This window comes from Schistocerca gregaria, chromosome 3, assembly GCF_023897955.1.
Source record: "Schistocerca gregaria isolate iqSchGreg1 chromosome 3, iqSchGreg1.2, whole genome shotgun sequence".
NCBI lineage: Eukaryota > Metazoa > Arthropoda > Insecta > Orthoptera > Acrididae > Schistocerca > Schistocerca gregaria.
This window is the reverse complement of record NC_064922.1, coordinates 626,073,151-626,100,228: the sequence shown is the minus strand read 5'-3', so window position 1 is coordinate 626,100,228 and position 27,078 is coordinate 626,073,151. Positions and strand designations below refer to the sequence as shown.

General features: G+C 41.4%; 1 protein-coding gene across 1 annotated transcript in view; it reads left to right on the top strand.

Annotated features, from left to right (window-relative positions):
- LOC126355536 (uncharacterized) overlaps positions 1 to 27,078 on the top strand; it is a 665,993-nt gene that overhangs the window by 39,803 nt on the left and 599,112 nt on the right. Inside the window, exon 2 of the mRNA XM_050005882.1 lies at positions 19,814 to 19,956. Within this exon, the coding sequence (XP_049861839.1) occupies positions 19,814 to 19,956 (143 nt within the window). The remainder of the gene's footprint in view (positions 1 to 19,813; positions 19,957 to 27,078) is intronic.

Genomic DNA, 27,078 nt, shown 5'->3' with positions numbered 1-27,078 from the left:
GTCTTTTCCCTCTGTCTAGCCCATTTTTAAAACTCAAAACAGTGATCCATTTTTATAGTTGCTCATGTTAGTTATTTGTGCTCTTTTAAAAATGGTTCAAATGGCTCTAAACACTATGGGACTTAACATCTGAGGTCATCAGTCCCGTAGATTTAGAACAGCTTAAACCTAACTAATCTAAGGACATCACACATATCCATGCCCGAGGCAGGATTTGAAACTGCGACCGTAGCAGCAGCGCGGTTCCGGACTAAAACGCCTAGAACCGCTCGGCGACAACGGCCGGCGCTTCTTCACTTTCCTCTCTGAAGTTTATCTAGCGTGTTTCATTGGAGTGAGGGTATTTGTGACGAGATGTTTACACTGGGTACTCTTTTCTTTGAGTTTTTGAAGATCGTCATAGACATCCAGAGAAATATGACGTCAGCAAAGTGCGTCGTTGGATACGCAGAACTTAACATCTTCATCTCATAAGCATATCATCAGCAGTCACATTCCCTTTCTACGTGAAATGCTTCTTCTTCTATTGAAGTTATTAGAATGTCCGTCGCTCTAATAACTTTTCAAAACGATGTGTGGTGCACTTCATTTCACTGCACGATGTAATTATGGTCGATATAGTATCACTTTTCAGCAGATACGAATCCGAATCTTCCTGGCAGATTAAAACTGTATGCCGGACCGAGCCTCGAACTCGGGACCTTTGCCTTTCGCGGGGAAGTGCTGTACCACCTGAGCTACCCAAGCAGGACTCACGCCCCGTCCTCGTGCTTGGGTAGCTCAGGTGGTAGAGCACTTGCCCGCAAAAGGCAAAGGTCCCGAGTTCGAGTCTCGGTCCGTCAGACAGTTTTAATCTTCCAGGAAGTTTCATATCAGCGCACACTCCGCTGCAGAGTGAAAATCTCATTCTTGAAACGAATCCGCTTTCTAGACTCCTGTACCTTACTTCATTCAACTGTTATTTACCCTCCCTCTGTAGAGAGAGGCCTGACAGCGCCTACGTCGCCCTCTTTAGTCTTTGAATAAACTGAATTACAAAAGAGGTAAAAATTCATTGACAAGAGTGTAAAAGATGATTTGAAGCTCGATGAGATATTTACGACGTTGCTGATTCTATGGACACATTGTAGCATTTTCTAGTTAAGGTTTTCTTAATACAGGTGGGACTGGGAATGAAGTAATGCCAAAGTTGAGGGCTGAGTATTACCTCAACTCAGTGACGTAGGCAGTAGAAGGCGGTTAGAGCTGCAGTTTTTCAGGGAAAGTGTGAGCTAGAGTTTCCATTTAGAATGGAAGAGATAGGATAGAATAACAGGCTGTGTGGTTTTGAAGAATTTAATTATCTGGTATTCTCCTGTATTTGCGAAATCTATTTTTATTGTCACTTCAACTTCCTCGTCCCATAAGGGCGTTGGGTGTCGGCTGCTAGACAAAATATCGATGATAGTTTTTTTTTCTTAAAACGTATTTGATTTCCAGTGATAGCTGTCAGGTTTGGGTATGGTGGTGTACGATTTCTAGATATGCAGGTGTTTGTTTGAGAAAGAAACAAATAGGTGATAATGAGGAAGATTGTTCTGTAATCCAGGAGTGACGGCAGTATGGGTAAGAGGTCCACAAGCTAGCTCTTGGAAAGAGAGTGAGGAGAATGTTGAGGAAAGCAGTCCTGAAACGTAGCCTACGAGAGGCTTCTGTTCTCGGCGGACTCTGGGTTAGGTAGTGGGAGACGGTTAATGTTTCGTTGGGAAGGACGTACAGGATATTTCACTGCACCAGTGAATTGGTAAGTACTGTTGTAAATGATAAGGCAGAGATCGTGGAGGCATAAGCTGTTCTTGGTTCATCTTATAGGACTATTTATTTATTTTTTTAACCTGATCAACTTAGAGCCATCAGGCCCTCTTTCATCGGACAGGGGCTACACACTTATAGTACCTTTTAGTTTCCTAAAAAACAATAATGTTAGTGTGATGTATAGTATTAATATAATCTGAGTCTCTAAAGTGACAATGCGAATAAATAATACTGACTCTGAACTATTAAAGTTAATAATGATAGTAGTTGTACTACTGTCGCCGCCACCTTTAATAATGATGATAATAATAATAACAATAACAATGTCGATAACGGCACATATGAAAAGAATTTATAGATATGAAAGACAGATGTTTTCTGATGTAGTTGGTTCTGGGAATAGGCAATAGACGAAGACCAGGTTGGAAAGAAAGATGTACAAGCGTAACGAGTGCTTACGGGGACAGTTCAAATGGTTCAAATGGCTCTGAGCACTATGGGACTTAACTTCTGAGGTCATCACTCCCCTAAAACTTAGAACTACTTAAACCTAACTAACCTAAGGACATCACACACGTCCATGCCCGAGGCAGGATTCGAACCTGCGACCGTAGCGGTTGCGATTTCCAGACTGTAGCGCCTAGAGCCGCTCGACCACTCTGGCAGGCTACTGGGACAGTGGTAATATTTATTCTTAAGCTGGAGATGCTACTCAGTTCTCTAATGTAATGCGGGAGGTTATTCCAGAGTCGCGTTCCTACCGCTGAGAAGGAATTCGAGAAAGTGGCCTAATGGTGCAGTAGAACAGAAAGGATTTTGCTGTGATGGGAACTGGAGTTGCTGCCATTTTGTTCAGATAAGAGCATTAATGTCGAAAAAAGATAACAGGAACAGTGTTTGTTGATAAGACAGTAGGGAAGACAGAGGGTATGGAATACCTGCGCTGCTCTGCACGCAGCCAGGATATGATGAAAAAGACAAACATCACGAATGTAAAAACACAGGCATTCATAACCAGTCCCAAGCGCCGTGGGCTTTCTTCAGGAAGTCCTTTCAGGATAACATGGCCGTAATGAAAAAACTGGAAGTATAACAGTTTGACCATGTTTATTTTTCTGACCAAGAGGGTAGTGCTTTTTATTTTTTTGTAGGACAAGAGCGCACGTGGCAGTTATGCAACTTGAACCTTGGAAGAGTGCGAAATCTGTTTATATAGAAGGACAAACAGATAGACGGACTTACTAAGCAACGCCTAACGTAAAACATTCGTCCTTGAAACGTAGGTTCGTTATTTAAAGCAGGACTCTGTCAGCCACGTGACGTTATTTGCATATGTTGGCGCCCTTACAGAAGTAAAACCTACATTCTCGGTGCCATCTCGTAAGATAGAAATGAACCTAGTTTTATTTCCTGCTGAGGAAAATGTTACACTTGAATTTATGACAAGTTATGATCAAACAGAACTTGATATTTTGAAGTAAATATCTCGTAAAAAAGGATGTGGGACCTGTAAAATAACGCCTGTATATAACAAATTATAACCAATGGAGAAATAACATAAATTAAATAAGAAACTTAAATATCTGTGCCTGACTTACTCTGCAAAAAATCTCCCAAAAATAAGATCTTTTTTATTTTTTATGTTTATTTTTTTATTTTATTGTATTTTTTTTCCAAAACTGTGCCGCGCAATTGGAAGAACACGACCGAATGGGCTACTGCAATGACCAAGACACTCGTTTCCCTTCCCAGGGATCAGTGTTCACAATATCCTTCAAAACTAAGTAATTTTCTGAGGTTTTCGTAAATCACTTTAGGCATCACCCTGTGTGATTCCATCGAAATTTACATTACGGATTCACCCACTGAGCCTGTTCAGTGTGAATTCATTATGTGTAAATATTTTAATTTCCTATGAATTCTAAGCTGTATTTTTGCTTTTAGAACTAGGAGACGAGCCTGTAGAGAGTTATATATATTAATGTATGAAAAAATGGCCGTGCTTAGACTTTTGTATTCTCGAGAAATGTAGATCAGAAAAACCTGGGGAATATTTAGCATCCAGGAAGCGGAAATGGACGTATGCACCTAGTTTGCAGCAGAAATAAAAATGTATTTGGAGAACGGCAAGTCTGACTAGATCGATAGTACTTTTCGAGCGCAAGACGATTGTTTTTCAAAAATAATCTGAGGGAAAAAGGAGTGTCGGTCAAGTAATAAAGTGAGTCTTTACAAATTAATTTATTCAGGAAAACTATTAACAATTAATTCAATCCTCTTTGCGCAAATGACGTGTTGAGGCCGCGGTATTGTTGAATGGGCAAACATTGACAATAATGGCACCTTCAAATTAATTTTTGTCTCCCAGATACAGCCGACGCCATTTTCTTTCCCACTATTACGATTTATGTGCTATGAAAACGATATCACATAATGTTTATAGCCCCTGTCTTCTCATTATACACATGAGGGAAGATAACAACAGATAAACATTAAGCGTCCCTTAAAACAGTTTTCTTGCACCACTGATACGCTACGGAATGGTTTATCGGAAAGGGCGCGCCATCCGGATCCTTCCAGACGGGCGATCACGATAAGCACTATAGCTTTCGAACGTAAAAAAGAGCTTCTAGGAGCACTTATCCCCTTGACGCAGATAAAAATCGCATATGCCTGTCACAGAGGCGATATACGGACACCGCTGCGGTTGTAAATAACACTTTTACTGCGTCGAACCGTGATATGGCTCTCCACGCGACATTCTCTAGAGGGACGGCTTGTTAAAGGAAGCTTCCTATTTCTGAGCGACTGCTGGCTGTGGCCGCTGGTGGACTATCCTTCTCTGCGGGAGGCTTCCTCTGCCGCAGGCAACGTTAGTTGCGCGCGAGGCGTAGTAACTATTAGCTCTCGTGTCGATTCCTGCTGATAGCGTCAGTATCGCGTAATGCTCCTGCGAGCTGTTGCTTGAGCTCGCACAGCTCGTGGGCAGTCCTTTCCCACGAGAGATAACCGCATGCTCAGGCGCCTAGCGGCGGCGCATGCCATCAAATTAATTAATTCGTTTTACTGCTCGCTTTCCCGCCGCAGCTCACGATTCCCTGGCGGCTAATAGAGCCAAAGAGAGCCACACACCTCCAGTAAACGGTACTTCAAACGTGTGTTAAACGGCATTATCCACATGATAGGACAAAGACACTGTTCCACTACTCTCTGCTGTGTCAGTATAAAGTAACCTCGAATAGTGCATTGGAAATATACAGTCTTTTTTTAAAAACAAAAATGAGCAGGAGTACATTCAGAAGTATGCCAATCGGGAATTTTACATCAGAGATGAATTCTATAAACATTACAACGCTGAAATGCTGAAAACGTGTGATATGCCTGGTATGTGACAGGTTTGAAACAATGTGGTTTTGATCCAAAATTAAAGTCTCAATTGAATTAAGTCAGAATTTCATGTCAAAACAATCATTTATTGTCTTCTATTAAATTTGAAATCATATTGAATCTCAAGGAGATGAACTTACAACGCAATCACAGTTCAACTCAAAATAAACAATTGAATCAATTTTTCCTCACTATGCAACCGAATAACTTGATTCACAATTTGACAGTCAGCTGTCAAACAACATTTGCGCACGTCATACAGAAATAAAATGGAACTGCGAATAGAAATAAAATAACTAAATTTGTTGGACATATCGTGAAACAACACCAAAGTAGATACAAGTGTATTTTATTTTAAATAAGGCAGGTATGAGTTTTCCCAGATTTTTATCCAGATCTACCAGATTCCTTTTTTAACCGAAAACTTTCAACTGAATTATTTTCATCGCGGGAGCATAAGGAATAAACCGATGAAGAATCAACATAAGAAGTTATTCCCATCGTTAGTTATGATCGAGAGTGCATGAAAAAATTACAATTTTTGCGGTTTGTCCTAATTTCTCTCGACTGAAATTTTTTCCTTGAAAACATTTCCTGAACCATTCCGAAGGACCAGAAAAGCATATCCATCATTCGAATCGTGCGTTATGGTCTTGAGTTCAAAGAAAATTCCATAGAAAAAGTACTTCCACATTTTCCCAAATTTTCCAGTCTTCCACTAACTTTTCCAATTTTTCTTTATTCGGACTAGTATGAAAATTTTGTAAAATAATTTCCGAATCCGTTCAGGCGTTCTCAATTAATACGTAATTGTATCTGCCGTGACGCTTGAATTTGCGTGCTCAACGGCCAGGTTGGTTAACTTACATACTGATGCCTCAGAATATGTCCTACCAACCGGTCCCTTCTTCTTGTCAAAATGTGCCACAGACTTCTCTTCTCCCCAATTCTATTCAATATCTCCTCATTAGTTATGTGATCTACCCATCTAATCTTCAGCATTCTTCTGTAGCACAACATTTCAAAAGCTTCTGTTCTCTTCTTGTTCAAACTATTTATCATCTATGTTTCACTTCCATACATGGCTACACTCCATACAAATACTTTAAGAAACGACTTCCTGATACATAAATCTATACTCGATGATAACAAATTTCTCTTCTTCAGAAACGCTTTCCTTGCCATTACCAGTCTACATTTTACACTCCTGGAAATGGAAAAAAGAACACATTGACACCGGTGTGTCAGACCCACCATACTTGCTCCGGACACTGCGAGAGGGCTGTACAAGCAATGATCACACGCACGGCACAGCGGACACACCAGGAACCGCGGTGTTGGCCGTCGAATGGTGCTAGCTGCGCAGCATTTGTGCACCGCCGCCGTCAGTGTCAGCCAGTTTGCCGTGGTATACAGAGCTCCATCACAGTCTTTAACACTGGTAGCATGCCGCGACAGCGTGGACGTGAACCGTATGTGCAGTTGACGGACTTTGAGCGAGGGCGTATGGTGGGCATGCAGGAGCCCGGGTGGACGTACCGCCGAATTGCTCAACACGTGGGGCGTGATGTCTCCACAGTACATCGATGTTGTCGCCAGTGGTCGGCGGAAGGTGCACGTGCCCGTCGACCTGGGACCGGACCGCAGCGAAGCACGGATGCACGCCAAGACCGTAGGATCCTACGCAGTGCCGTAGGGAACCGCACCGCAACTTCCCAGCAAATTAGGGACACTGTTGCTCCTGGGGTATCGGCGAGGACCATTCGAAACCGTCTCCATGAAGCTGGGCTACGGTCCCGCACACCGTTAGGCCGTCTTCCGCTCACGCCCCAACATCGTGCAGCCCGCCTCCAGTGGTGTCGCGACAGGCGTGAATGGAGGGACGAATGGAGACGTGTCGTCTTCAGCGATGAGAGTCGCTTCTGCCTTGGTGCCAATGATGGTCGTATGCGTGTTTGGCGCCGTGCAGGTGAGCGCCACAATCAGGGCTGACGAAGACCGAGGCACACAGGGCCAACACCCGGCATCATGGTGTGGAGAGCGATCTCCTACACTGGCCGTACACCTCTGGTGATCGTCGAGAGGACACTGAATAGTGCACGGTACATTCAAACCGTCATCGAACCCATCGTTCTACCATTCCTAGACCGGCAAGGGAACTTGCTGTTCCAACAGGACAATGCACGTCCGCATGTATCTCGTGCCACCCAACGTGCTCTAGAAGGTGTAAGTCAACAACCCTGGCCAGCAAGATCTCCGGATCTGTCCCCCATTGAGCATGTTTGGGACTGGATGAAGCGTCGTCTCACGCGGTCTGCACGTCCAGCACGAACGCTGGTCCAACTGAGGCGCCAGGTGGAAATGGCATGGCAAGCCGTTCCACAGGACTACATCCAGCATCTCTACGATGGTCTCCATGGGAGAATAGCAGCCTGCATTGCTGCGAAAGGTGGATATACACTGTACTAGTGCTGACATTGTGCATGCTCTGTTGCCTGTGTCTATGTGCCTGTGGTGCTGTCAGTGTGATCATGTGATGTATCTGACCTCAGGAATGTGTCAATAAAGTTTCCCCTTCCTGGGACAATGAATTCACGGTGTTCTTATTTCAATTTTCAGGAGTGTATATCCTCTCTACTTCGACCATCATCAATTATTTTGCTCCTCAAATAACAAAACTCCTTTAATACTTTAAGTGTCTCATTTCCTAATCTAACTCCCTCTGCATCACTCTACTTAATTCGACTACATTCCATTATCCTCGTTTTGCTTTTGTTGATGTTCATCATATATCCTCCTTTCAAGACACTGTCCATTCCGTTCAACTGCTCTTTCAAGTCCTTTGCTGTCTCTGACAGAATTAAAATATCATCGGCTAATCTCAAAGTTTTTATTTCTTCTTCATGGATTTTAATACCTACTCCGAAATTTTCGTTTGTTTCCTTTACTGCTTGCTCAGTATACAGATTGAATAACATCGGGGAGAGGCTACAGCCCTGTCTCACTCCCTCCCCAACCACTGCTTGCCTTTCATGTCCCTAGACTCTTATAACTGCCATCTGGTGTCTGTACAAATTGTAAATAGCCTTTCGCACGCTGTATTTTACCCCTGCCACCATTAGAATTTGAAAGAGAGTATTCCAGTCAACATCGTCAAAAGCTTTCTCTAAGTCTACAAATGCTAGAAACGTAGGTTTGCCTTTCCTTAATCTTTCTTCTAAGATAAGTCGTAAGGTCAGTATTGCCTCACGTGTTCCAATATTTCAACGGAATCCAAACTGAGCTTCCCCGAGGTCGGCTTCTACCAGTTTTTCCATTGGTCTGTAAAGAATCCGCGCGACTTATTAAACTGATAGTTCGCTAATTTTGACATCTGTCAACACCCGCTTTCTTTGGGATTGCAATTATTACATTCTTCTTGAAGTCTGAGGGTATTTCGCCTGTCTCATACATCTTGTTCACCAGATGGTTGAGTTTTGTCAGGACTGGCTCTCCCAAGATCGTCAGTAGTTCTAATGGAATGTTGTCTACTCCGGGGGCCTTGTTTCGACTCAGGTCTTTCAGTGCCCGGTCAAACTCTTCACGCAGTATCTCATCTCCCATTTCATATTCATCTATATTCTCTTCCATTTCCATAATATTGTCCTCAAGTACATCGCCCTCTATATACTTCTTCCATCTTTCTGCTTTCCCTTTTTTGCTTAGAACTGCGTTTCCATCTGAGCTCTTGATGTTCTTACCAGTGGTTCTCTTTTTTCCAAAGGTCTCTTTAATTTTCCTGTGGGCCGTATCTATCTTACCCCTAGTGAAATAAGCCTCTACATCGTTACATTTGTCCTCTAGCCATCCCCGCTTAGTCATTTTGCACTTCCTGTCGATCTCGGTTTTCAGACGTTTGTATTCCTTTTGGCCTGCTTCATTAACTGCATTTTTATATTTTCTCCTTTCATCACTTAAATTCAATATTTCTTCTGTTACACAAGGATTTCTACTAGCCCTCGTCTTTTTACCTACTTGATCCTCTGCTGCCTTCACTACTTCATCCCTCAAAGCTACCCATTCTTCTTCTACTGTATTTCTTTCCCCCATTCCTGTCAATTGTTTCCTTATGCTCTTCTTGAAACTCTGTACAACCTCTGGTGTAGTTAGTTTATCCAGGTCCCATCTCCTTAAATTCCCACTTTTTTGCAGTTTCTTCAGTTTTAATCTATAGTTCATAACCAAGAGATTGTGATCAGAGTCCACATCTGCCCCTAGAAATGTCTTACAATTTAAAACCTGTTCCTAAATCTGTCTTACCATTATATAATCTATCTGATACCTTCTAGTATCTCCAGGATTCTTTCATGTATGCAACCTTCTTTTATGATTCTTGAACCAAGTGTTAGCTATGATTAAGTTACGTTCTGCGCAAAATTCTACCAGACGGCTTCTTCTTTCATATCTTACTCCCAATCCATATTCACCTACTACGTTTCCTTCTCTTCCTTTTCCTACTGTCGAATTCCAGTCACCCATGATTATTAAATTTTCTTTTCCCTTCACTACTTGAATAATGTATTTTATCTCATCATACATTTCATCAGTTTCTTCGTCATTTGCAGAGGTAGTTGGCATATAAACTTGCACTACTGTAGTAGGCGTTGGCTTCGTGTCTATCTCGGCCACAATAATCCTTTCACTATGCCTTTTGCAGTAGCTTATCCGCACTCCTAATTTTTTATTCATTATTAAACCTACTCCTGCGTTACTCCTATTTGATTTTGTATTTATAACCCTGTACTCACCTGCCCAAAAGTCTTGTTTGTCCTTCCACAGAACTTTACTAATTCCTACTATACCTAACTTTAACGTATCCATTTACCTTTTTAAATTTTCTAACCTACCTGCCCGATGAAGGGATCTGACATTCCACGCTCTGATCCGTATAACGCCAGTTCTTTTTCTCCTGATAACGACGTACTCTTCAGTAGTCCCCGCTCGGAGATCCGAATGGGGGACTATTTTACCTCCCTAATATTTTACCCAAGAGGACGGCATCATAATTTAACCAAACAGTAAAGCTGCATGCCCTCGGGGAAAATTACAGCTGTAGTTTCCCCTTGCTTTCAGCCGTTCGCAGTACCAGCACAGTAACTCCGTTTTGGTTATTGTTACAAGGCCAGCTCAATCATCCAGACTGTTGCCCCTGCAGCTACTGAAAAGGCTGCTACCCCTCTTCAGGAACCACACGTTTGTCTGGCCTCTCAACTGATACTCCTCCGTTGTGGTAGGACCTATGGTGTGGCCATCTGTATCGGTGAGGCACGCAAGCCTCCCCACCAACGGCAAGGTCCATTGTTCATGAAGGTGGGGGGGGGGGGGGTTGGGACTTAAATATTAATTAACTCGAAAGCGGGGTTAAGTACGCAGTTTTTTCCTTAACAATTATTTCTCAGCATAATATACCCTATCACGTCCTTACAAGCTTGTCAGACTGTTTCTGACTACCCTCTATCTACATAAATAAAAATTAAGTGCTCAGCCTTTGGCTCGGGTTCGATCCTTACTAAAGCCCCAAGTACAGCTTCTGCATCGCTCTCATCGTTCTCTTGTTCGGTTTAGGAAACCAAATGAAGGACACATTTGGCAACATCGTTTCTGGCTGGCCGCTTGATTTTGCGCGCGTAAAGGCCTGATTCGCTAACCTCAAGCCAAATAGTTCAGAAACGGTTCAATGAATCTATTTTTTTCGTAACAATTAATTCTCATCGCTCCCTACTCTGCAATACTCTTAGAAGCTTTTCAAACTGTTTATGACCACAATAATAACAAATTGTATGGACAATTATAGTGGGTTGTATCATTTAAAACCTACTGAGAAGGAACACGTTATTTCAAAAGGATTCACCCCCTCTCTCCAGACTATAGCTCAAACACGAAGGAAAATAAGAATCTCGGGGTGAATTTTAACCAAGATATCGAAACCACAGTTTACTTCGGCGCCAGTCTTGAGTTGCCGGTTCCTGTGATTGCCGATAGAGGTCTCCCTGGTGCAACTAGATGGCCCGCTCGGTCTCTCGTTCCTTACCCAGTACGCATCGAGTGCAATAAAACAGCAACAAAAGGCGCTTTGTGTTCTTCATTTTAACAGGTGGAACTCGGTTAACAACTGTGCGCCATTGTTAACTTTGGGAGTACGGTACTGCACGTCCTACAGTTAGCACACTGGACTCGCATTCGGGAGGACGACGGCGCGAATCCCCGTTCTGCCATCCTGATTTAGCTTCTTCTTGATTTACCGAAATCACTTCTGTCGTGCGCCGGGATGGTTCCTTCGAAAGGGCACGGCCGACTTCCTTCCCCATCCTTGCCTAGTCCAATAGGACTTCGCTGTTTGGTACCCTCCCTGAAATCAACCAACCAACCATGAGATGCGGGATTTCACAAGCTTGCTAAAACAGTCTTCCTCCCTCTGCGCCATCGTAAACTCAGAACATTGTGAAGTTTATAATGGATTATTGCAGTATACGGTGCCAGTGAACTTTGCATTTGAAGTGATTTGTGTTATCGGTAATAGTACAATATTTTCGTTAGCACCTAGTCTCGTAAAGGAAAAAAATAAAAAGTATTCAAATGATGAAGCCTGTAAACTGAAAGTAATAGCACAACAAGAAGAACATGGAGACAGAGCAGTGACGGAACTTCGGCCCTCCACTAACAGAAAAAAAACATTTGCAGTTGGCTAGCTAGTAAAGAAGAACTGAAAAAAAAGAGGAAGGCTAAATGTGCAACCGGAGGACTGAATGCAATATGGCCAAAACTAGAACACGAGGTATTGAAATGGATTCAAGGAGACAATCAAAATGGCACTGGAATTAATACAAAAATGATTCAAATACAGGTTCGTAAGATAGCGCTACAGTGGAACTGTAAGATGTTAAGGTGGAACTGGTTGATGCAACAGGTTTCTGAAGCTTCATGGACTTAGCATGTGAACCAGAACCAATATATCTCAGAAAAGGCAATAAGAGTATAAAGATAAAACACTACCTGTCCATCGCTTTATTATTCAACATCGGAAGAAAACCAGTATGTAACTAAGCCAAACAGCGAATGTGGACGAAACTCCTTTGACATTTGATGTGTCGAGTAACAGAACTGTTGCCATGAAAGATGCTAAAACTGTAAGTATAAAAACATATCAACATGAAAACGTGTACTACATTGTTGTCCTTTCATGTTGTGCTGACGGTGCTAAACTTAATCCAATGCTCATTTTCGAGAGCAAAACAGTGCCAAAACCTTCCGAAACACCGCCAGGTGTTGTTGCTCACGTACATTACAAGGGATGGATGGACGAGGCTGGTATGAAATTATTGGTTGACAGAGTGTGGGAAAGAAGTAAGGGTACTTTATTGAAGGAGAGTTCTGTTCTTTCGCTATATCAGTTAGTACCCATTAGAAAAGTTCTGTGAAAGAGAAATTGAGACAGGGAAGTACAGAATTTGTTGTTATTCCGGAAGGACTCACTTCACAATTGCAATCTCTTGATATCTCAATGAATAAACCATTTGAAGGGTATATGAGACAGGAATAGAACAATTGGATGATGGATGAAATCTGACACGAACTCACGCCTAAGGGAGCTTTAAAACGGCCTGCAATCGAACAGCTGTGACGTGGTCTAGAATGAGAGAAGACATTAGCCTAAATCTTTCAAGAAGTGCGGCATTAGTAAAGTTCTCGATGACAGAGAAGACCATCTTATATATGAAAAGGACAACGATGTCGATGTCGACGAACAGAAAGAAGAAGAAGAACAAGAAGAAGAAGAAAGTTCAGATGACGATTTCCAGCGATTTAAAAGCTCAGTTCGGTTCTATAAACTAAGAATTGTTTTTAGCGTAGCTTTGTACTCTAATAATGAAAATGTTATTTTTAAACAAAACTGCTTCAGAACTAAGGTGCATCTTATGGTTCGTCAAACACGGTTAGGGGAAATCCAGAAGTCGGCCCCATAAACCGCATTCAGCAGAGTTTTCTCACGTCAAAGTCTACTCGTAGTGACAGCCGAGACTTGAACACTATTCGTGTGTCTGTTTAGCGTGTTTGCAGCGACATTTGAGCTGTAAGTCATAAAGGATTCAGTTGCTAGAAGCCCTTTAATATGGCGATGAAAAAAGTAACGTGTAAAGGTTTATGTATTTATTCTAAATGTAGAAATGGAAGATCCCATTTTACCAGCATGAATACCTGAGGACAATTGACAACTGAAGTTGAATTTTACAGTGACAGATTCGTTTAAACAGATCAGTAATACTATTTATTTAACATGAAAATTATAAATTTCATCATCAAAAATCACACCGATCGATAGGAGTAGCATGAAGATACTGGACTCTCTTTCTGGAATTTCCCACTAATTCGATTTCGTCTCTCTTCTTTAGCTGTTCGATCTCCCTATTTGATTTTCAGTATTCTTCTTTTGCGCTACACTTTAAAACTTTCAACTCTCTTCTTCTGGAACTGTTTATCGGTTACTCCTCACATCCGTAAAAGGCTATACTCCAGACAAATATCTGCAGAAGCGACTTCCTAATACATATATTCGACGACAAAACTCTCCTCTTTATCAGAAACACTTCTCTTGAAGTTGTCAATCTTCATTTTGCATCGTCCCCTTCAGCCATCATCAGTTACTTTTCTGCCCGAGTGTGTGTGTGTGTGTCTGTGTGTGTGTATGTGTGTGAATTCCTAAGGGACTAAACTGCTGAGGTCATCGGTCCCTAAACTAACAGACTACTTACAGTAACTTAAATTAACTATGTTAAGAAGAACACACATCCATGCCCGAAGGAGGACTTGAACCTACGGCGGGAGCGACCGCGCAATCCGTGACATGGTGCCTCAAACCGAGCGGTCACCCCGCGCTGCTTTTCTGTCCGAAAAGTAAACCTTACCCACTACCTTTAGTTTCTCGTTTCCTAATCTGTTTGCACTGCATCGCCTGATTCAAACTGACTGCGTTCAGTTACACTTTTTTTTATAACCTCGGTTCATGTTCATTTTGGCTGTGAGCACTATGGGACTTAACATCTGAGGTCTTCAGTCTCCTAGAACTTAGAACTTCTTAAACCTAACTAACCGAAGAACATCACACACAGCCATGCCCGAGGCAGGATGCGAACCTGCGACCGTAGCGGTCGCGCGGTTCCAGACTGAAGCGCCTGGAACCGCTCGGCCACACCGGCCGGCTTTGTTCATTTTATAGAGATTTTTCAAGACCTATATTATATTCGAAGAGTCGTAATGTTTGGCGTCTCTAACATAATTACAATGTCATCCACGATCCTGGCAGTTTTAATTTCTTCTCCTTGAACTTTAATTTCAACTCCAGAGATTTCATTTAATTACATTACTGAATTTTTGGGGCGGGGGTCCGTTGTCACCTGACAACTTGCTTCCGGACATGGTCGAATCTTAGATTTGTGAAGAACACACCACTTACCCCCTATCAAAACTTTGACATACTCTGCTACACCCCTTATATCTATGGAGTTTTCGTATTATCACCTTTCTACAAAGTGTACTGAATTCTTGGTTGAATGTGGCCGAACGGGGATGAAACTCATGAATTAATGCGTAATCTGTTGCCAGACACGAAGTAGCGATAGGAAAAGAGATTACCCTATAGAATAGTTTTGAACTCATATCGTGGGAATGTAGAAGAGAAATCTGAGGTATGTCACTGTTAAATGAACCAGTGTCAATGGAAGGTATTTTGTGGTGGCGTCTGTCACTTCTTGTACTTGTATGTGGACCTCGCTACTGCTACGTGATTGTTAGGGAAGTGCATTGTTTACTGAAACTGGTTAAAAAGTCGTCATGAACTCTGCATGTCGAGCAAAAGTCATCCTGTGGTGATGGCGACACGCTTTAATCGCTACTATTACAAAGTGCGGTAGGGCAACCTGCAATGCTAAGCATAAAAGCCAATTACATTGGTTTGGGACACCATGGATATAAAATTCGATCCGGGCTCTTACATACTGAAGACAAGCTCAACTGAAACTGATTCATCAGAGAGGTTTTAGGACAAGAGCTACTTTGTCTGTTTCAAGTATACCTCACGTTATATTTGTACTGGAATTTTCTGTTCACACGAGGCGAGGAATGCACAATAATTGCAAGGACTGCTTCTTACCCCGCCAGATGGTTCGCTTACCCTTTCGACTATAGAACATCATACATTACTGATCAGCAATTTACTACTCGCCCTTCCACTAATCACTGTTGGTTTTTCCTTGACCAGCCAAAAGCAATAGGCTCCTATTAATCAGGGGACTCGTCTCATCCACCTGGGAGCCAGGACACGTAGTTGGAACACTTTGTACGGAGTGAGGCTCATTAACCCGTTTTGTAGCAAATTTATTTTTAAGACTGTTGTATTAATGAGAACTGAGAATGAAATTCAACGTCTCTCTGTAATATCTTGATGATGAAGAGAACGGGGGTAGCTAAGTCAGAAACGTGATATTTCTTACAACTGTTGCTGCCTTATGATGACAGCCGTTTTAGTACAAATTTAAAATTGACGATTTTATATTTCGTTACAGCTTTATTTAAACGTTAAACACAAAAACACAGAACATCAACGAAAATTATTTGTTTTGCTTTTCACTGTACGATCAATGTCTGTGGAGTAAGTGGAAGTCTGCCAGTAAACTTCTGTGGCTGTATTTCGTTCTTTTCAATGCGCAAAAAAGCAGCATGTACATGCAAAGTCTCAACATCACCTTAATAGTAGCTACAGACTTGTATAGTCGTGAAAATTTACTTTGGATAAACAGAAGTCTACGAGACTCATTTTGCTATTAAACTAATCACGCAAACGTCACCCTGTGGGTGTACAAGTTGTAGCTGTAGTCGATTCTCCACACTGTCAATATAATTAAAAAATGAGTGAATCTGCGCTCTCCTTTCCAGCCTGAAAAGCAGTATGCCAACTTTAGCTAACTACAGATTCATTCACTGAGTGTGTATGACGTTATTCCTATGCTATAATATGATGAATGCTTTCTTCAGTCTTGTGGCCTAAAAGCGGAGGATTTTTTTATTTTTTTCAATTTTTCCACATTAGCTTATTGCTGTGCACCTTTCAAGTGTCCATAATCCTTTGCATGGGAATCTATTGTAATCTTGCTGTAAACTGAACTTTTTCTCGTGTAAAAATTTTGAAGCACATTAATAGAACACAAAGCGTATCACGACACCATGCCATACAATTAGAATATAGACTAGGCATCCTGCACTGATACATTGATGTGACTGGCCGCTTTCATGTTCCTAGCCCAACCATCAAGCTACATTTCAATCCTATTAGAAAAAGCCACGCTCCATTTTAAGGGGAGACTCCAACCTAAGACTTAAATTTCTTCAACAAAAAATTTAAAGGCTATTTCACATCTTTAGAGTGTTTGCCCTTAGACCCAAAAACGGTTTGTATTAGAATTACAAGTACTTCTAAGAATACTGGCTGCATAAGGGGCTGTGGCACAGCGACAAGTGACAAATGTAACTTTTCATTTTTGTCACCATCAAACAGAACCATCTTTAGTCCGACCTTGGCATAAACTCAAATTGGGAAAAACAAGTTGCAAGATTTTAAGGAAAATTGAAGTAAAAATATTGACAGCCAGTCGTTGGAAATCATTAACTTTGACTGTTGACAGTGTAAATATAAATTTAGGGAACATCAGAAGCCTTGTTCAGCACAGACAGTAGACTCCAAGGAAATATACACTGGCTCACAACCGCAGCTTCTCAAGGATATTTTGTATTTGGGTCTGTTCATATGGATTTTGATTCTAAGAGAATGCTGCTATTATTCACTAGAAAAGGCTTAGCCTTTGAGACAGTCTTGTCAGTCTTCATTGGGGAATACTTGACAAGTTTCAAGGACATGTAGCCCAAGTTGCGTCGTTCCCAGGGAACACCAGGAAACGGCAGTCTCTTTCCGTCCCCCATTAAATCTATTCACAATATTTACAAGATTCCCAGTGACTACGTTAAACTACTTTTCAATATTTACAATTTTTTTAATAATTCTGATGTGTTGGTCGTCATCGTATCTTCTGTGTGTAGACCACACAGTCAGAAATGATTTTAAGGTTCTGTCAGTTCGAAGTTTCTTTAAAGCCTTTTCATTCGTTTCTTCAGTCTTCATCGCCGACTTTTTTTTCTTTTCCCATCAAGATTTAAAACTAGTTGGTCAAACTGGTACCCGTGATACTCTGCATCTTCTCGAAGACTTTTTACTAATGAGTAAATATTCAGATAAACTTTCGACATTAATGTATTTATTCCTCCATTTCATTCTTCTGAGACGTTATTTTTGCGATAGCACCTCCTGCTGCAATTCTACATCCCTGTTGGCACGTTTTCATTAGCGAGCCACTGGCCCACTAAATAGTCGTAAAAGTCCTGAAGATTTTGGCTTTCAGGTGTGCTCCCCATCCAACATTTCCACGGAACATGTGCAACAGCAGAACACATTCTTATGTGGCAGTGTATTTCCGCGTTTTCATTATATACTTGAACGAGGCGGCAACACTGAGCTCGTTTCCACAAAGACTGATTAAAATGATAATTTAAACCAGTAACCTCTGTACAACGAAACAAACTGTAAGCTGCTTGGACGACGGCAATTTCGGAGCTCATCATCAGAGATGCAGAGTTCTATCCAGGCACATTAGTTTTAATAGCCTTTAAAAACGTTCACTCGTTTCTCACTTTTTATATGGCAGCAAAGCATAAACAACTTGAATGGTTTTTGTTTCCTCCCCAGAATTAGATCGGCGTGGAGTACAAACCAATGTCCAGATTGTTTGCTTGAAATCTTGGACGTTCAATCGCAAAGAACGATCTGTAGTTTGATAAACACGCTTTTCCCTTTTCGCTGGCAAACACCAGTATTCTGTCACTCGGTCCCCTGTCATCAAATGGTTCAAATAGCTCTAAGCACTATGGGGCTTAACGTATGAGGTCACCTGTCCCCTATACTTAGAACTACTTAAGCCTAACCAACCTAAGAACATCACACACATCCATGCCCGAGGCAGGATTCGAACCTGCAACCGCAACAGCAGCGCGCTTCCGGACTGAAGCGCCTACAAGCGCTCGGCCACAGCGACCGGCCCCATGTTATCATCTGCAAGTAAAAAATTGCTACCATCATTAATCAGTGAATTACTTTCTTGGATGAATACTCCTCCAGAGTAGGTGGGATCTTGTGTAGTTACCATATATTCTCGCCTAATGCGATGTAACGTTTGTTTCCCATCTCTGTATGATAGTAATGGTGTTAGTATGTCGTAGCCTCAATTGAAGAGCTGCCGCACATCTTCAACGTGAACTGTTTATTTTCCCGCCTCTTTGCGCTGACAAAATGTTTCGCACCTTATTTTCTGCTTTATCTGGAATACGAACATGGTCACCATCCCCTGAACCTGTGTTACTTTTTGTGGATAATTTTCCTTTGCGTTTATCATTCTTAAAGCTTACACGGTGGAAGTGAGTCACTTCTTGTTTGGTAGTATAGTCTATCCGTTGTAAATCAGTAAAGCTTCCCTCAGTGAATTCCACTATCTCAGCAATAAAACACAGAATACTAACTGCCGGTTAGAGGTCAGCTATAGTATTGAACTCTGGGAGAAAGCCACGCACACTAAAAGCCACGCACACTACGAACTGCTGCTGGGACAGGAAACTTTGAATAGGAAATGGGCCTTGGCCTTCCTCAGAACAGGTCCGAGCTAGTGGTAGGCAGGACAAAGTATCTTGTTTCTGGAACACCCTGTCCACTACCAACAGTGTCCTTGGCTCCGTGCGAGTGGCAACACATTCACTCTCCGTGCACGTGTCACTCCGTGCAAGCGTCCAGGAGATTGGTTCAAATGGCTCTAAGCACTATGGGACTTAACATCTGAGGTCATCAGTCCCCTAGAACTTAGAACTACTTAAACCTAACTAACCTAAGGACAACACACACATACATTCCCGAGCCAGGATTCGAACCTGAGACCGTAGCGGTCGTGCGATTCCACACTGAAGTGCCTTGTACCGCTCGGCCACAGCAGTCGGCGTCCCAGAAAAAAAAGCAAACACTGATTCAATCACAACGCCCTCCGCAGCACTCAAGTAACCGCAATGTGCACCCAAAAAAATGATGGACACTAATTCGCTACCTCATTTGCAAAGTTGCCAGGAGTGATGGAATACCTTTTGAAATCGGGTATACAAAAATAGATGTTACTGTGGTTTATAATATATTTCAATTATATATAATGTACAGTAATTGTAGACAGAACCGACTCAGCTTTTAGTGCAATGGGAATCGATATATTTATGACAGACATTGTGGTATTATTTAATAACGTACATAGTTGTAGTGATAACAAGAAGTATTATTTAGCTGTAGTAGACGTGAAGAAATAATAAACAAAGTATGAAAGAAATTTCTCTTTAGATATCGATTTAATTTAAAGTAGAATCTCTACAGAAATTGTCTTTCCGATTTGTGTCGGAAAACCACTGCACCAGTGGCAGACTGATTGTGTTCTAATGTCAGAAGTCACTTCCGATGTTTCAGGTGCGTCCAGCAACTGGTCGGCAGCGACATGAGGTTATCGCGTGTGGCGAGTGCGCTAGTGGTGCTGATGGTCAGTGGCTGCGTGGAGCCGCACCGCTCCAAGCGGGTCGTCTACCTGGATACGGCCAGCCCCATCGACGTAGGTGAGTCCCATTAGGCCACTCAACTAGGGCTTTCCCGCCGCCTGAGGCAAATCCACCACCCGTGACAAGATATGTCGTCTCATCCGGAAGTATATACTACTACAGTACAGTACTGAATTTATGAGTATGGTATTTCACTTACCAAAATTTTTGGGGCTGTTTTTTCCTGGAGGAATGATTTCCCCCCACCCACGGAGCAAGTACAACGTCGTCAGAAGATGGACCTAGCATTCACACCAAACAAACGATGGTGTGATGCATCATAAACGACATTTTTTTCACAAGCAAACACTCTAAAGTTGCATGTAAAATATTTACTCTTTCACCAATGTTCGGGAAGAAGCCCACCATCAGCTAGTTGAAACAGAACGACTTGTGCTGTCCTGACAAGATTCCTGATGATTCGCTAGGATCGGAACAACAGCTTCAAGGTGTTTGCTTGTAAACGAAATGTTTTTTATGTTATGAAAGCCATGCATTTGAAATATCCAGTTAATAATTTGAGATCTAATTTCTGCTTAATTTTTAGGAATAAATGTCGAGCCTCTATCCAGTTGTTCTTGCTTTTGTTGTTGTTGTTATTGTTGTTGTTGTCGTTTTCAGTCAGCTATCCATGCTTGTCTGTCCTGTGCAAGGCTCTTAATCTCTGCGTAACTACCCGAAAATACTTCCATTTGAATCTACTTACTGTATTCAAACTCCGCTCGCTCTACATTTATTTTTGATAAACGTTTCTCGTCCTTGTATATATAAAGACAAGGCTGCTTGCTTTTTATATTTTTTAATATTTTGACAACAATATATGCTACTAATATTATAAAGCACAACTTTTCTCAATTATAATTTGATGCAGGCATAAAAGTAAAATGTAAGACCTCTGATGATGAACATGTGTTCGATACCTGCTCGGTAAATTGAAAAATATAAAAGCAAGCAGCTCTGTCTTAAACATAGAAATAAAAATGTAGCTTATAAACTATATGAAGACAGAAAGATTTCTTTAATACAAAGAATCTACAATTATTACCTTCCCACACATTTCCTTTCATTACCGAATTTACAATTCCTTCATGCCTCAGGATTCAACTTATCAATCGTTTAGTCAAGTTTGCCATACATTTCTTTTTTCCAGAATTCGATTCTGTAGCTCCTACCTGTTATTCGATCTACCCATCTAGCTAATCTTCGGCACTTGCTGTAACTTCCCATTTTAAAAGGTTTTAGTATCTTCATATCTCAACTGCTTATAGTCTGTGTTTCATTTCCGTGCGAGGCTGCACTCTGGACAAATACCTTAAAAGAAAAGACTTCATAATTCTTAGAATTTATATTAGTTGACAAAATATTCCTCTTTCTCAGAAATTCTTTTCTTCCTAATGTCAGTGTGCATTTTATATCCTGTCTACTTCAGTTATGCTGTTATTGCATTGTCAAAATACTAAAATTCATTTAATTCTTCTAATTTCCTATACACTAAAGTAATTCTGTCAGTATCACCTGATTTAATAAGATTACGGTCCACTGCTCTTACTTTACTTTTGTAATGTTCACATAATTTTTTTTCGGTATACTAACCATTCAGTTTAAGTGTCCTTCCAAATCATTTGTCGTCTTTGACAGAATTACAGTCTAACAGTCAAACCTTAAAGTTCATATTTCTTCTGCATGAACTTTCATTCCCGTTTTACATTTCTCCTTGGTTTCTTTTATGACTTCCTGAGTGTACAGTTCGAGTAAGTTCGGGATTGGCTACAACCCTCTCTCACTCCCTTTTCAGCCTCGGTTTTCATTTCATGTCCTTTGAATCATATAACAGCAGTGTGCTTCCTGTAGAACTGTAAATATTTTATCCCTGCCGTTTTTAAATTTCAAACAGTGTAGTCGTGTCAACATCCCAAAAGATTTCTCTATATCTACTAATTCTATAAAATCATGTTTGTCTTTCCTTAACGCATCTTCTAGGGTAAGTCATAGAGTCAGTACTGCCTCGCGTATTCGTTAATTTCTCCGGAACCCAAACTCATTTTCCCAGAGGTTGGCTTCTGCCAATTTTTCCATTCTTGTGTAAATAATATTTTGTAACCATCATTTATTAAACTAATGGTTCAGTAGTATTCACACCTGTCTGGACTTACCTTCTTTGGCATTGGAATTATTACATTCATTCAGAGAGTATTACGTCTGTCTCGTGTGTCTTGCCCACCAAGTGGGATAAATGTGGCATTTCTGGCTCTCCCGAAAATCTCATTACTTCTCGGGGAATGTCATTTATTGTTTCCAATTACGTACTTACTGCTGTTTTAAATTCGTCTCTGCAATATTATATCTCTCATTTTATTTTCACCTACTTCCTTTTGTCTTTCTATAGAACTGTTATCGAGTTGGTTTCCCTATATACGTTCCCTCACTCTTAAGGTTCCCCTACTTTGCTAAGTACTGGCTTGCCATCTGAATTTCTGATATTCATATCGCTGCTCTTCTTTTCCCCCGAACGTCGGTTTAGTTTTCCTATAGGTTTCACATATCTTTCTCCTGGTTATGCATGCTTCTACATCCTTATATTTGTCCTCTAGCCACTCCTAATTAGCCATTTTTCACTTCTTAACACTCTTATTTTTAAGCCATCTTTATTCCCATTCGCCTACTTTAGCTTCATTTTTATATTTCGTCAGCTGAATTCCTGTGCTATCAAGAAAATTTTGCTAAACCTTGCAATTTTACCTCTGCTGCCTTACCTGTCTCATCTCTCAAATCTACACATTCGTCTTTTATTGATTCTTTTCCTCTTTTAGTCGAGCGTTGTGCAATGTTGTCAACAACCGCTGGTTGCCTAAGTTTATTCAGGTACCACCTATTTAATTTCCCACATTTTTGTAATTTCGTCAGGTTTAATCTGCACATTATAACAAATATATTATGGTCAGAGTCCACATGAACTCCTGGTAATGGCTTGAAATTTAAAAATCTGGTTTCTAAATCTCATTCTTTACGCTCTACTATCACTGCGAAACCTTTCACTGGCCTCATGCTTCTTCCACGTTTACGTTTTTCTTCGATGATTTTTAAACCAGGTGTCAGTGATGATTATATTATGCTCTGGAATTCTACCAGCAGGCTTCCTCTTTCACTCCTTTCCCCTGTCCATGTTCTACTATCTTTTCTTCTCCATCTTTTCGCAACTACCGAATTCCAGTTGCCCAACACAGTTTAATTTTTATCTCCTTTAACTACCGAGTAGTTTCCATTATCTCATTATATATTCTTTTCATGTCTTGATCATATGCAGAGGTAGCTGCCATATAAACTTCTACTACTTTGGTGTGTGTTGGTTATGTGCCTGTCCTGGATTCGATAATGCGTTCACTATGCTGCTCCTAGTATCTTACCAGCATTCCTGTATTCTATTCATTATTAGGCTTACTCCTGCATTACCCCGACTTAATTTCGTGATGACAACTTTGTATTAACCTCACCAGAAATTCTTCCTGCCATCTAACTAATTTTCACTATACCTAACTTCATTCTGCGTCTACATCTTATTCCACATGTCATCTAACGGTGTGAGGTGGAGAGTACTTTGGTACAACTAACTGTTTCGCTCGGGTATGGCGGCGGGATGTGAACAATTGTCGGTAAAACTCTGTATTAGCTCCAGTTTCTCGATTGTTCCCATCGTGATCATTTCGTGAGATATTGTGAGGAAAGAAGTAATATGTTGTGCACCTCTTCTCGTGAAGTGCTCTCTCTCGAAGTCTAAGTAGTTAACCTCTTGATGATGAATAACGCCTCTCTTGCAACGTCTGCCATTAGAATTTGTTGAGCATTTCTGTAACGCTCTCGCGGCGACTGAACGGTCGAGTGACAGGACTTACTGCCCTTCGTTGGACCTTTTCCATCAGGCCTACTGGTTAGGATCCCAAGTACATGAACAGTACTCAACAATCGGTCCTCCTAAGGTCGTTCCTGTCCGGAGATGTGAACTGGGGACTAGTTTAGCTCCGGTATATTTTACCAAACAGGATTCCACCATCATCAAGCCTTCCAGCAATGCTGCATGGCGTCGGGGAAAAATAGCGGCTATAGTTTCCTCTTGATTTCTAGTAGCATTTCAAATCCATAGCTCCCGTGGATAGGATATTCACTATCTGAACACAAGTATTCAGACACCTGTTGGTGAACATTAATGTGGTGTGTGTCCCTCATTCTGCTTTATGAGGGCTTGAACTCTGTTGGGACCAATTTCAACGAGATAGCTGAATGTCTCTGGAAAAAATGGCAGTCCATTCTTTCTCAACAGACAAACCAGTGATGTTTGAAGATGTTTTTCGGAGCAGAGTCGGCATTGTAGCTCAACCCAGATATGTTCTATAGGGTTCGTTTTAGGACTCTGGACAAGCCAGGCCATTTCAGGAATATTGCCTCAAAGATGTTGCGCTACAGTACAAAATGATTCAAAATATTTTTGATCAGATAGTGCATAGTGAACCTCTGGGATTTCAATAGACAGATGCGTGAAAACTGCAGGACATGTGTAAGATGTCAGGCAAATCCAACGCCTTCCATAAAAACCCTGACATGATAAGCAAATCCAGTAGAATGTCACGTAGCTCCGAATAAATCGTGACATTAAATTAAACAAAGTCATACGAGTGAGCAAATGGAATACCACAGACTAACACAAGAATGCCTAAATGCATGTCATACCTTCCCAACATGAGACAGACGCAGTTCCCAGGGGAGAAACGAGAGCAGAAGCCGAGAGCAGAACCGTGTTAAGCTAGAAGGTCCTACGATAAGGGACGGACTGGACACCCACGTCGCCAGCTAACCACTAGGACAAGGCCAGCTGCAAGTTTTAGCGTGAGACATTTTCGCGTCTCTGTTACGTCAAGGACCACCCCCCCAGCCCATCTTAAAAGCTAGAGCCCTCCAGAACACAATATAGATCTTACAATAACACAAAAAGGGCCACACCACCCGCAAGTTTTAGCGTGAGACTTTTTAGCGTCTCTGTTACGTTAGGACCACCCCCCAGCCCATGTTAAAAGATAGAGCCCTCCAGAAGAACAGTATAGATCTTACGATAACGCTAAAAGGACCACACCAGCTGCAAGTTTTAGTGTGAGACTTTTTAGCGTCTCTGTTACGCTGCAAACTTTAAAAAGATTGCCCTACCACGAAAAGTATAACGTTTCTCATTGGATAGACAGAATTTTTGTAGGCGGAACTTAAGGTAAACATTGAGACCCTGATTGGTCAGATGAAAACACAGCCAAATAGTTTTTTTTTTAAAACCAACTTCGGTAAATGGTTGTAAGGAGAAGTTAGAAGAAGTTAGTTAGTTTCGAGACGGCGAGCTGGATGGCTTCTGCGCCGGCCGCCGCCCCCTGACGAACACCAACAAGGTAATCAACGCACGCGATGCCGCATAACAGCGCATAAAGCTTCACTCAGAACTGCAGAAGTCTCATCTGTTACACCCCCTTTTTGCGTAATACTAGTGTCGATCGCCAATTAAAGCTCATGGTGTTCACATTTGCCACTTGAACTAAAAATCTGAAACGCGATGATTTTTCTGTTATATAGTTATTGAGAAGCCACATCAGCCACTGTAATTTACGACAAGTTAGATAAGTAGTTAAAGATAATTGAGGGTCACTGTAGACCATTTTGATAGTTTTCTCTTTTGTGAAACTTAATTTAAACCTAGATTATAGATGTGGTATGGCATAGGTCATCCTTCGATCCATTGTAGAACTTGGAAACCCATCCAGGGAATATTCGTTCACATTTTTGTTAAATGCAGTTGGTTTTTACCATCCTGTATTAAAACACTTCCTTCTATCAATAGTGCAATTTATAAACAATGTTTTGTGAGTAGAATAAAATTTCCAATGGTAAACTTAACTGCTTTTTCGACGTTATTTTACCAGCTAACTAAAAATAGGAAAGCCTTGAACTCCTTCCACTAAATTTAGTTAGTATTAAGATTATTTTACAGGGAGTGCAGTGGAGCTGACGCTGAAATCATTAAGTATTTGTTCAAACTAGTCAATTCCCTAAAAAACACGCTCAGAGCGTCGTTGCGCGAAAGTGGTAGGGAGACACGATATAGAACAAACAGACACCACCCAGAATGTTAGACATGCAGGAAAATGACATTTCAGTAGGTAGGACATCTCTTCGAGTCCTGATTCTTAATACTAGCACTGATGCAGTTGTTCAGTGCACCACTAGGAGACTGGCGTGTCAGAGCATGGCATATGTTGGTGTGTGCATTATGTGTCCTTCAGTTCACTAAATATGAGTCAATTGTGATGGTTCAGAGACGATTTAGAAATAAATATCAGGTGAAAGCTACCACAGATAAGACAACCCCTGGGTGGTACAACACATTCCGTGAGAATGTAGTGCGGAGAAAAAAGGTTGAGATGGACTGTCAGCAGAGAATGTGGAGGGTGTGTGGGAACCATTCGTCAGGAGCCCGAAGACATCGATGACTCGTGCGAACAGAGAAGTGCAGGTAAGGCAGTAACTACCCAACCCAAAAGTCTACTTGTATAATCACATCAGATGTAAGCTCATCGAACAAAAAATTAGTCACCCCTAGAGGAATCATTACTAGCAGCATTTAATGCCGAGTAATTTAGCTTGGACTTCATAACGGATTGGATTGAGTTAGGAATTGAGTCCCCGAGATTGTGACGTGCGCCGCATCCAGATTAAGCCTTTTTCTGAGGACTTGATCAAGCAGTTCCATCAAATTGCGGGGATGTTGATGTCGACGTTTTATTTGCTGTTCAAATATATTCCAAAAATTTTCTAAGGGGTTCAAGTCAGGTCGTTATGCATGTCAGGCGCATATTCTTCTAGCCCTATAAACTTTTCTGTTGTCGTCTTCATGCACCTGTGTGGGCAATGGCATCTTGCGAGGTGACCAGCTCCAAATGTTCACTGCATGCGTTTCCCGTCTGTGTTCTCTCACTAAATGGAGGAGTGAGGGGAGGTAGACTTTCATTCATGGCCTTCAGCATTGTGCAGCATTTCTATTAAGTTTGGAACTGATTTTGTTTCACAATCCGTGAAACGTGTCTACAGTCCCTCTCACTGCGTATGTTTCTC